Source organism: Triticum urartu, chromosome 7, assembly GCF_003073215.2.
Source record: "Triticum urartu cultivar G1812 chromosome 7, Tu2.1, whole genome shotgun sequence".
Classification (NCBI taxonomy): domain Eukaryota; kingdom Viridiplantae; phylum Streptophyta; class Magnoliopsida; order Poales; family Poaceae; genus Triticum; species Triticum urartu.
The window spans coordinates 689356101-689368801 of record NC_053028.1 but is presented as its reverse complement, the minus strand read 5'-3'; the positions used below and the strand labels follow the sequence as shown (position 1 = coordinate 689368801).

General features: G+C 47.0%; 1 protein-coding gene across 1 annotated transcript; it reads right to left on the bottom strand.

Annotated features, from left to right (window-relative positions):
• Nucleotides 1-519: 519 nt before the first annotated feature.
• On the bottom strand, nt 520-5914 carry LOC125523289 (protein MAK16 homolog). Its single transcript, XM_048688339.1, has 9 exons — nt 5644-5914; nt 5430-5539; nt 3837-3955; nt 3651-3748; nt 1990-2077; nt 1779-1913; nt 1591-1681; nt 1220-1332; nt 520-859 (listed from the first exon to the last, which is right to left on the bottom strand). Exons 1-9 carry the CDS (start codon nt 5700-5702, stop codon nt 812-814), a joined length of 861 nt encoding a protein of 286 aa, XP_048544296.1. The 5' UTR covers nt 5703-5914; the 3' UTR covers nt 520-811.
• Between the last annotated feature and the right edge of the window lie 6787 nt (nt 5915-12701).

The window sequence follows — 12701 nt, the reverse complement described above, 5'->3', positions numbered from 1 at the left end:
GAACGGGCCCCACCTGTCATACTCCCCGTGCGCCATACTTCCGCCAGCCCCCCATCGGCTGGGGCTCGCCATGGACGCCTGTACACCTCGAGTCTAGCAACATCCCGGGCTCGTTGGAAGGGATGCGAGCGCTGAGAAGCCGAGCAGCCCGTGCGGAAGGGAGGCTTGTTGGAAGGGACGCGAGCGCCGGTGAGAGCACCAGCCACGACCTCAGCTGCTGGTGAGAGCCCCACGTCGCTGCCTCTTCCCAGGCTCGCCTGCAGCGCCTCCTGCTGCCGGCCATGGACGAGCTACGGTCAAGCTCGCCGCGCGCCGCCGAGTACCCAGCGCGCGCGTGGTGAAAGCCGACCAGGCCACGGCTTGGGTCCTGCCGACCATGGCTTCACCGGCACCCGTTGCCTTGCCTTCTATGTGTTCGGCAAAATGCCAAGCACGCCGCTGTCTGTGCGGCTTTCATTTTTGCCGACTCAGACCAACAGATGGGCCCAATCTGTCAGTTTTGCTGTTAAGCGTGGCTAATATCTGAAACAGTTGGATTTGTTATTTTTTGGGTAATTGTAAATTCAAAAGCATCCCATTACACAACTTAACCTTAACAGTTTACATACCCCGCAGCTTGTTCTCATCAGAGACGCTCAACACTGCTCCAGGTACAACATTGTTATAAGTCACACCTCATGTCAGTTTCCATATTTGCCGCAAAATAACCAACATATGAATTCTACAGATTATCTTGAGAAGACAGGCAAAATTATCTAACGTACACCATATCATCAACACCGAGCATACTACTCAAGCCGCGCCCGGTGAATCACATTCGCGTCCTTTGCCTGCTACCCCTGTCCTCGTCTTCTTCCACCTGTTGCGGAAAGGAGAGAAACAAATTATACTCCAGCAGGAATTTGTGCTAGTTCAGACACAACCTACCCAACAATGAAACAGTTTTGAAAAGAAACCCTAATATTATATTATTACGCCCCGAAATGCATGCTCTATGGGAAAAAAGCTTCTCCCATGAAGAGATAATCCATACAACTTTTGACAAGGTAAATAAAGAGGAAAGCATAATACTGAATCCCCACTAGGCCACTACTACTTTATGTGTTGGGCAGCAAATAGTATCAAGGCAATAAGATGTGCTTTATTTTATCTATGTTTTCAGGCGACACGGTCGTGTATCATGCTATCAAGAATATTCGTACTGAAACAGTCAATTTACCTCTGTGATAACCTTCGTAGACTTCCGCCCAATCTTTGACCTTGAATCGGAGCCTGGTAACTTGGGCTTCTTTGTTGCTGGCTCATCCAAATCATCATCTTCATCTCCATCATCTGCAATTATTTTATGTTTTTATGGAGGTTAGATTCGCAGTTGGCACTACTATACTGAGTAACAATTTTGTCCAAGAGAATATCTACATAGCAATCGTATTAAACAAATCAGTATGAATTTTCAAGGGCCATAATTCAGAAAAAGTAAAGCTTCTTTACATTATCCAATGAACACAGAAAAAGGAGAAGTATCTTTGCAAGTCAGAGCACTCTATAACATGCCCAATTAAAATCAGCAGAAACAAGGGAAATGTTTACCATCTTCATCACCAAAGCCTTCAAAATCTTCCATATCATCCATGTCACCCATCTCGATATCATCACCTTCAACATACTCTATCTCACCTTCCTGTATTGGCAAGTAAATCCACAATATATGGGAAAGCTTGTGAGCAGTAAGAACATAGCAAAGTTAGCTTAATTCTCATACTCAGTACTGTGCTTACTTCTTCCTCTTCTATCTCAGGAGCCAACTCATCCTTTTCCATGTCAAGGATAGTATCAAACTGCTTGAAGGGGAAGTTATATATTTCACCATAAACACCTTTCCTCAAACGTTCCTTTAGCTCACTTTCAATACTCTGACCAGTAGAAGGAAGATGTTAGAACATGGCAATGTATAATAGTAAAGTGATATAGATTATCAGAAAAAATAACCTTATCTAGTTGAGCAGCCTTTTCAGCTTTCTCCAATCTTCGGAGATCGCGCTGAGTTTTCTTCCTGGGAACTGTCATTATCTTCTCTCTGAAGAGCAAAAGAATATGTTAGCAGCTTTTTCTGTGTCAAAAATTAACAGTAAAAGTATGGACATCAAGAAGATGAATCACCATGTGACTTTTTTGCAAAAAAAAATGGAATCAGCATGTAACTGAACCTGGTTACATGTTTTTTTTTGCGAATAACCTGGTTACATATGGCACAAATGTCATACCATCAAGTCAAGTCATCAATAGTCAATTTCTTTGTTTCTTCTGTACTGCCACAAACAGGTTTGCAATCGACATAATATCATTATTAATATTTTGAATGTAGAAAACAACCAATTTGAAGACGTTTGGGCTTTAGTCTTACTAAGCTACGCAGGCCAAGGCACCTGATTGATGGAAGGAAGAAGCTGGAGAGGAGAAAGCATGGAGTGGAGGTGGTGCTGTACCAGCGAGACTGATGAGCAGTGCTGGCAAGGCTGGTTGGTGACCAGAGGGACGTTGATAACTGCTGCCGCGGTGGAGCGGGAGTAGGGGGGAAACAGGCAAAGGAGCAGGACACCACCCTTCGGCAAAACAACTATGGAGCAGAAGGATGAAGAGCGAGAGGATGAGGCTGCTGGAGGAGAAGGGACGAGTGCAATGGAGGGGGTGGGGTGCGAGACTGCCATGAGGGGAGGTTTGCCAGTATATGGTCGATGCCTAGTACCTTCCATACAAAAATCAAGCAATCTGATGGCAGAGCATAACACATAGCCAAATATGACATCAAGACCTCAGAAACTGGAATTGTAAACGTTATAAGCTGCAAACTGTAAACTGAAACTGGAACAGTGAAGTGGTCCTGTTCCCTACACAGACCAGGCATTTCTCTTTCTTTTATGTGCTCTTAGTGCATGGTCTGACTTTGTAGGTCACCATTATTCGCAATTAAGGCCGTCACGTCTACCAGGCCCAAAAGCTTGCTCTGTCAAGTGTGTGGAAGAAGGAAAAGAAATCACACAATTGACTGCACGGAACATTTTAGAGTTGGCTACGCTAGGTTTGGGGCCAAAGGGTTTGACAAGATAAGGTTGGATTACACCAGATTCACATAATGAAACACTGAAGTGATGTGCTGGTGCAGGCTAGTCACCAGAGCTGGAAAGGGTGTCCGCTAACTGAGGTTAAACTGACAAACAAACTTACATTAACTCCAGCCGACGTTTGCTAAAGTGAGCCACACAAAATAATACACAGGGTAAACCTTAACAAAGAGGATCTACCAGTAAGTTTGTGGGCTCAACATGTAGCAACTTTAGCATAACTAATAAGCCTTGTCACATGATCATTGCTAATGATCTTAATTTATGTCCTCTGTGAGGATCTCAAAAGTTTTTCTTTTGTAGATTCTATCTCCTCTTTAACGATCTCGAACGTATTTTCTTTTTTACATTCTACCATTTTGGGAAACCACATAAGAAAAGCGAACAGAACAGTGCCACCCAGATAAAATTGAACAGGAATCAATATATCCACATTTACTACTATCAGGTCACACCCAGAATTCAGGAACAAATAACTGTCACGAACTGTATGTTGTGTGTGTGCGTAAAAACACCATAAGTGCTTACCTCACTTTAAGTTGGAGTCTCCTCATTCTTATCCGATACTGAGTCATTTTCGTCAGGCGCTGTTTGATCTTGTGCACAAGTAGCTTGGGCCAAAATTCCTACATGGTGAAATAAAAGGGGTGTCATAAGGCTAACTAGACTCATGTTCAAATGGAATGACAAAGCACAGCAGTAAGAAATGCATACAAGATGCTTGTTGATGATTTCCATTGCCTTCTCATAGTTCCTGGGTAGTTTGACTCTCTCCCATAATTTTTTTGGCAGATGAGCCCTTTCAGCAGTTTTCATGTATAAGTAGAATACACCTGCATGAGCGATCAAAGTTAAAAAGAAGAACAGCATCACCAAGTGTTTCTGATGATAAGCATAGCTGCCTACGAAGAAGAACCAAGAGCACAACGACTAAAGCATGCAGGCCACAAGGTTTACGAGTCGACAAGTCGACGAGTCGTTCCGAGGTAGAGACTCATAGACTAATCGAGACTAGTCTAGACTAGTGCTAGACTAGTCGACATGGTACTGTAGTACTCAGCTACTAATACCTAGTGGTAGTATGTAGTATATACTAACAGTACAGTATGCAATAAAACCAGCCACTGTCTAAATCATTGAGCTATGCAGTGTTCTGGGCCCAAGTGGGTATGGAATAGGACCAGCCACTGTCTAAATACTAGCCCAGCACCACGCATCACCCCCCAGCTGGCCCATTTGGGCCCAAATGGCCAGCCTACTTAGCCCCCAGCCACTGGAATCCTAGCTTCCGACCTCTCCAATCGCCGCCGCCAGCGCCATCACGGACGAGAGCACGCGCGCACGCGACCCGCGCCTCCTGCCGCCTTCTGCCGGTCCCGGCCGCTGCCGCCGGCGAGCCCGCCGACCACCGCCATGCCTCCTCCTTTCCTCTCCTCTCTCTCTCTTCCTTCTCTCCCGTCTCATGGCCGCGTGCCCCTACGGGTCACGGCCATGGCCGCCGCCTGAGCACGAGCTCCGGCCGGCCGCCGCACCTGGCTGCGCCATCCGCCGTCCCTGCGGTGGGTGGCGGCGGCGGTGGCAGGGCAGTGGGTGCTGGCGGCGCCTCGTCCCAGCTGAGGCAGCTCTCTTTTTTGAGTCGCTCGACTCATATATGTCGACTAGTCCAGACTAGTCGTTGACTAGTCCATCCACGGCTCGACTCATATTTGTAGTCTACACGAGAAAATGAGTCGACATCCACTCTGCGACTCGTAGACTAGTCGAGCGACTAGTCTAGACTAGTCGTTCGACTCGTAATCACTGGCAGGACATGATATCTATAGCAGCGGCAAGCTGAAGCATCCAGCAGTTAAAAGTGACTCTAGCCTCTGCAGAGCACAATGACTACTGCTTGTAAAACAGCAATGTTTTGACATCACACAGGTGATGACGCATGGAAGGGATAGCTGCTTCAATCATCATGTTTCTGACTAAACCACTGTTCTAATTAAAACTTTTTTTGCAGTATTCATTCATATAGCACATGATTCGGTCTTACAGCCTATTCCATCAGTTAAGTGACTCGCCGAACACTTGATTGTCCCCCTGACAGGACATAACTGAATTTGCCATGTCAACGTTCACAACAAAGGCAATGGAAAGAGCCCTTGCTGGAAAATCAATTGCGGTGAAAAGGGAAAGATGGAACATACTGACTGACCAAGTACTTACTATCTATTGTGACTGAACGCTCACTGGGGCCAACTCAATCGGGCAAAACCGGTGGCTAATTAGAAGGAGAGGAGAGGAGAAGAGAAATATAGATACCGTCGTGGTCCCGGATGGTGGCGTAGCGGCTGTTGGCGAGCGGGCAGGAGCTCCGGTTGCATATGCCGGTGGCGTTGTAGGGGTTCCGGCAGAATATCCCCGTCTCGATCCTGAGAAAGACAAAGGCGGAAACTTTTTCATCAGTCCCGGGGGAGAGCGCGGGGAAGGGGGGCGGAGGGCGTCGCCGCCCGCGGCGGGCGGGGTGGGCGCTCACTTGGCCATGAAGCTGCAGTGGTTGTGGCGGATGCAGTGCCATATCACGTCGTCGCTCATCTCGTCCCCGCGGGCAGGGTGGGGAAGCCAAGAACGGCGGCGGCGGGTCGACGGCGCGGTCGGGGAGGCCGGCGGAGCGGAGGGAGCGACGCGGCGGGGTGCGGATGGGAGGGGGGGTGGAGTGGTGGAGGCGGAGTGGGCGAGGGCGGCGGCGTGAGAGGCGGCGCGGTCGGAGGGGGGGAGTTTGATGGGTTTAGGGCGGCGGGAGGGGAGGGGAGGGGGTGGGGGTTCAGTAGAGCGGCGGCGAGGGTTGGAGCAGGCGGAGCGGAGGACGCGGCCGTGGGCTGTTGGGCTTTATTTTCTCGGTTCTGCTGGGCTTTATTTGTAGTGGCGCCTTCAAATACCTAAAAGACAGATTATGGAATAAAGTCCAGGGTTGGATAGAGAGCACTATGTCTGCAGCAGAGAAGGAGGTTCTGGTGAAATCAGTAGCGCAAGCAGTTCCAGTATACTCCATGTCCTGCTTCAAGCTTCCGCGGGGTTTATGTGAACATTTGAACAAGCTGATCGGGAAGTTTTGGTGGGGTAGCAAGGAAGGAAAACGAAAGCCACACTGGGTTTCATGGAAAGATATGACTCAACCAAAAGGCATGGGGGCCTAGGATTCAAGGACTTTGAGCTTTTCAACCTGGCAATGCTTGCTAGGCAGGCTTGGAGGATACTGCAACATCCTGATTGTTTGAGTGCACGCTTGCTCAAGAGCATATACTATCCTGAGGGGTCTTTCCTGAACGCCACCCTCGGCACCCATCCAAGTCAAGTGTGGCAAGCCATAATTGAAGGGAAAGACACGCTAAAACAGGGACTGATTCGGAGGATAGGCGATGGCAAGACCACAAGGGTATGGGAGGATAATTGGATACCCCGCAATGAAATGATGAGACCATGTGGATGCCTCGCTACCAACCCATCGCAATTTGTCTCTGACATGATAGATACCACCTCAGGGACATGGAATAGGCAGCAAGTATTGGCCACTTTTCTGCCAATGGATGCGAGGCTGGTTCTTGGGATCCCTTTATGCACAAGTAACGTCGAAGACTTCTGGAGTTGGAGCCATGAAAGGAGCGGCCTCTTCGCAGTAAAGAGCGCATACCGTATGTTGGTAAGTACGAGGCATCGGAGAGAGGAATGGCTCGAAGGTAGAGCAAGTGCATCGAGCACTGCTAATGAAGAAGGGGCATGGAAATATCTATGGAGAGTTCAAGTCCCAGCGAAGGTGCGAATGTTTCTGTGGAGGCTGTCGAAACAATCCTTACCAACAAATGACGTCAGAGTACCCCGGCATATGGCGACCGGCAGTTTGTGCGGTATGTGTGGGGTTCAGGACTCATGGAGACACTCCCTACTCGAATGCACGATGTCAAGGTGTACATGGGCATTGGTGGATGAGGAGTTAGCACAACAAATAGCACTCGTTTCGGAACCGAGCGCAAAACAGTGGCTTTTCACTCTAATGGAAGCTGTATCGGAAGAGCTTTTTGTCAAGCTTTCTGTTACATTATGGGATCTGGGCTACTAGGCGCAAGGCTATCCACGAGGGGATCTTTCAGAGTCCACATGCCATACAAGGGTTTATCGCAAGATATCTGACGGAGCTTGAACTTATCAGGAAACCAGTGACAGCACAGATTGTAAGGCAGGGACAAACAAACAACCAGCGCCCTAAGGCTCCTCCACAGGGGTAGCAAAGATACATGTTGACGCAGCATGCCTGAGAGGAGCGGGAGGAGCTGCTGCAGCAGTTTGCCGAGATGCGGCCAGAGTTTTCCTTGGGAGCTCAGCACTAGTCGTTGGGGGAGTAGACGATCCTGTCATCTTGGAGATAATAGCATGCAGGGAAGCACTGGCTTTGGCGCAAGATCTTAACCTCCATGCGATTATAGTGGCGTCTAATGCAAAAGAAGTCGTGGGATCGATTAATGGGGCGTGTCGCGGACCCAATGGAGGTATTGTTGGGGAACGTAGCATAAATTCAAAAAATTTCCTACGTGTCACCAAGATCTATCTATGGAGTCATCTAGCAACGAGGGAGGAGTGGATCTACATACCCTTGTAGATCGCGCGCGGAAGCGTTCAAGAGAACGGGGTTGATGGAGTCGTACTCGTCGTGATCCAAATCACCGATGATCCTAGCGCCGAACGGACGGCACCTCCGCGTTCAACACACGTACGGAGCAGCGACGTCTCCTCCTTCTTGATCCAGCAAGGGGGAAGGAGAGGTTGAGGAAGATGGCTCCAACAGCAGCACGATGGCGTGGTGGTGATGGAGCTGCAGTACTCCGGCAGGGCTTCGCTAGCTCTATGGAGGAGGAGGAGGTGTTGGAGAGGGAGAGGGAGGCACCAAGGCGCGTGGTGAGAGGCCCTCCTTCCCTCACTATATATAGGGAGGCCAAGGGGGGGCGGCCCTAGGAGATCCAATCTCCTAGGGGGGCGGCGGCCAAGGGAGGAGTCCCTCGCCCCCAAGGCACCCAGGGGTGCCTTCCCCTCTTAGGACTCTTCCCCTAGGGTTTCCCCACCCTTAGGCGCATGGGCCCTAGGGGGAAGTGGCGCCCCAGCCCACTTTGGGCTGGGTCCCTTCCCACTTCAGCCCATGGGGCCCTCCGGGATAGGTGGCCCCACCCGGTGGACCCCCGGGACCCTTCCGGTGGTCCCGGTACAATACCGGTGACCCCGAAACTTGTCCCGATGGCCGAAACAGCACTTCCTATATATAATTCTTTACCTCCGGACCATTCCGGAACTCCTCGTGACGTCCGGGATCTCATCCGGGACTCCGAACAACATTGGGGTTACTGCATATACATATCCCTACAACCCTAGCGTCACCGAACCTTAAGTGTGTAGACCCTACGGGTTCGGGAGACATGCAGACATGACCGAGATGACTCTCCGGTCAATAACCAATAGCGGGATCTGGATACCCATGTTGGCTCCCACATGTTCCACAATGATCTCATCGGATGAACCACGATGTCAAGGACTTAATCAATCCCGTATACAATTCCCTTTGTCTAGCGGTACGATACTTGCCCGAGATTCGATCGTCGGTATCCCGATACCTTGTTCAATCTCGTTACTGGCAAGTCTCTTTTACTCGTTCCGTAACACATCATCTCGTGATCAACTCCTTGATCACATTGTGCACATTATGATGATGTCCTACCGAGTGGGCCCAGAGATACCTCTCCGTTTACACGGAGTGACAAATCCCAGTCTCGATTCGTGCCAACCCAACAGACACTTTCGGAGATACCTGTAGTGTACCTTTATAGCCACCCAGTTACGTTGTGACGTTTGGTACACCCAAAGCACTCCTACGGTATCCGGGAGTTGCACAATCTCATGGTCTAAGGAAATGATACTTGACATTAGAAAAGCTTTAGCATACGAACTACATGATCTTGTGCTAGGCTTAGGATTGGGTCTTGTCCATCACATCATTCTCCTAATGATGTGATCCCGTTATCAATGACATCCAATGTCCATGTTCAGGAAACCGTAACCATCTATTGATCAACGAGCTAGTCAACTAGAGGCTTACTAGGGACATGGTTTTGTCTATGTATCCACACATGTATCTGAGTTTCCTATCAATACAATTCTAGCATGGATAATAAACGATTATCATGAACAAGGAAATATAATAATAATAAATTTATTATTGCCTCTAGGGCATATTTCCAACATATACTTCTTATTTGCTTAGAACGACGGTAGTAAATAAGATGATCCCTCATTAAAATTTCAAGAAAGTGTTCCCCCTAACTGTGCACCGTTGCGACAGTTCGTTGTTTCGAAGCACCACGTGATGATCGGGTGTGATAGATTCTAACGTTCACATACAACGGGTGTAAGACAGATTTACACACGCGAAACACTTAGGTTGACTTGACGAGCCTAGCATGTACAGACATGGCCTCGGAACACAAGAGACCGAAAGGTCGAGCATGAGTCGTATGGTAGATACGATCAACATGAAGATGTTCACCGATGATGACTAGTCCGTCTCACGTGATGATCGGACACGGCCTAGTTGACTCGGATCATGTAATCACTTAGATGACTAGAGGGATGTCTATCTGAGTGGGAGTTCATAAGATGAACTTAATTATCCTGAACGTAGTCAAAAGATCTTCGCAAATTATGTCGTAGCTCGCGCTTCAGTTCTACTGTTTAGATATGTTCCTAGAGAAAATTTAGTTGAAAGTTGATAGTAGTAATTATGCGGACTAGGTCCGTAAACTGAGGATTGTCCACATTGCTTCATTGAAGGCTTATGTCCTTAATGCACCGCTCAGTGTGCTGAACCTCGAACGTCCTCTGTGGATGTTGCGAACATCTGACATACACGTTTTGATGACTACATGATAGTTCAGTTAAACGGTTTAGAGTTGAGGCACCGAAGACGTTTTGAAACGTCGCGAAACATATGAGATGTTTCGAGGGCTGAAATTGGGATTTCAGGCTCGTGCCAACGTCAAGAGGTATAAGACCTTCGACGATTTTCTTAGCCTGCAAACTAAGGGAGAAAAGCTCAATTGTTGAACTTGTGCTCAGATTGTCTGAGTACAACAATCGGTTGAATCGAGTGGGAGTTGATCTTCCAGATGAAATAGTGATGGTTCTCCGAAGTCATTACCACCAAGCTGCTAGAGCTTCGTGATGAACTATAATATATCAGGGACATATATGATGATCCTTGAGATATTCGCGATGTTTGACACCACAAAAGTAGAAATCAAGAAGGAGCGTCAATTGTTGATGGTTAGTGAAACCACTAGTTTCAAGTAGGGCAAGGGCAAGAAGGGATACTTCATGAAACGGCAATTCAGCTGCTGCTCTAGTGAAGAAACCCAAGGTTGAACCCAAACCCGAGACTAAGTGCTTCTGTAATAAGGGGAACAGCCACTGGAGCAGAATTACCCTAGATACTTGGTAGATGAGAAGGCTGGCAAGTTCGATAGAAGTATATTGGATATACATTGTGTTGATGTGTACTTTACTAGTACTCCTAGTAGCACCAGGGTATTAGATACCGGTTCGGTTGCTAAGTGTTAGTAACTCGAAATAAAAGCTACAGAATAAATGGAGACTAGCTAAAGGTGAGCTGACGATATGTGTTGGAAGTGTTTCCAATGTTGATATGATCAAGCATCGCACGCTCCCTCTACCATCGAGATTGGTGTTTGCGTTGAGCATAGACATGATTGGATTATGTCTATCGCAATACGGTTATTCATTTAAGGAGAATAATTGTTACTCTGTTTATTTGAATAATACCTTCAATGGTCTTGCACCTAAAATGAATGGTTCATTGAATCTCGATCATAGTGATACACATGTTCATGCCAAAAGATATAAGATAGTAATGATAGTACCACCTACTTGTGGCACTGCCACTTAAGTCATATCGGTATAAAACGCATGAAGAAGCTCCATGTTGATGGATCTTTGGACTCACTCATTTTTGAAAGGATTGAGACATGCGAACCATGTCTATTGGTGTATATGCATGAAGAAACTCCATGCAAATGGACCGTTTGGACTCACTTGATTTTGAATCACTTGAGACATGCAAATCATACCACGTGGGCAAGATGACTGAAAGCCTCGTTTTCAGTAAAATGGAACTAGAAAGCAACTTGTTGGAAGTAATACATTTTGATGTGTGCAGTCCAATGAGTGCTGAGGCATGTAGTGGATATCGTTATGTTCTTACTTCACAGATGATTTGAGTAGATGTTGAGTATATTTACTTGATGAATCACAAGTCTGAATTATTGAAAGGTTCAAGTAATTTCAGGGTGAAGTTGAAAGATCGTCGTGACAAGAGGATAAAATATCTATGATATGATCATAGAGATGAATATCTGAATTACGAGTTTGGCATGGAATTAAGACATTGTGGAAATTGTTTCACAACTAATACAGCCTGGAACACCATAGTGTGATGGTGTGTCCGAACATCATAACTGCACCCTATTGGATATGATGCATACCATGATGTCTCTTATCGAATTACCACGATAGTTTATGGGTTAGGCATTAAAGACAACCACGTTCACTTTAAATAGGGCACCACGTAATTCCGATGAGATGACACCGTATGAACTATGGTTTAGAGAAACCTAAGCTGTCATTTCTTAAAAGTTTGGGGCTGCGACACTTATGTGAAAAGGTTTCAGGCTGATAAGCTTGAACCCAAAGCGGATAAATGCATCTTCATAGGACACCCAAAATAGTTGGGTATACCTCCTGTCTCAGATCCAAAAGCAATAAGGGATTGTTTCTAGAATTGGGTCCTTTCTCGAGGAAAAGTTTCTCTCGAAAGAATTTAGTGGGAGGATGGTGAAGACTTGATGAGGTTATTGAACCGTCACTTCAACTAGTGTATCGCAGGGCACAAAGAGTTGTTCCCGTGGCACCTACACCAATTGAAGTGGAAGCTTATGATAGTGATCATGGAACTTCAGATCAAGTCACTGCCAAACCTCGTGGGATGACAAGGATGCGTACTACTTCAGAGTGGTACGTAATCCTGTCTTGGAAGTCATGTTGCTAGACAACAATGAACCTACGAGCTATGGAGAAGCGATGGTGGGACTGGATTCCAAAATGGCTCGAGGCCATAAAATCCGAGAGAGGATCCATGTATGGAAACAAAGTGTAGACTTTGACAAAACGGCTCGATGGTCGTGAGGCTGTTGAGTACAGATGGATTTTGAAAGGAAGACGGACAATGATGGTAAATGTCACCATTAAGAAAGCTCGACTTGTCGTTAAGATGTTTTCCGACAAGTTCAAGGAGTTGACTACGATGAGACTTTCTCACTCGTAGCGATGCTAAGAGTCTGTTGGAATTATATTAGCGATTACTGCATTATTTATGAAATCGTGCAGATAGGATGTCAAAACATTGTTTCCTCGATGTTTTTATGAGGAAAGGTTGTATGTGATACAAACCGGAAGGTTTTGTCAATCCTGAAAGATGCTAAT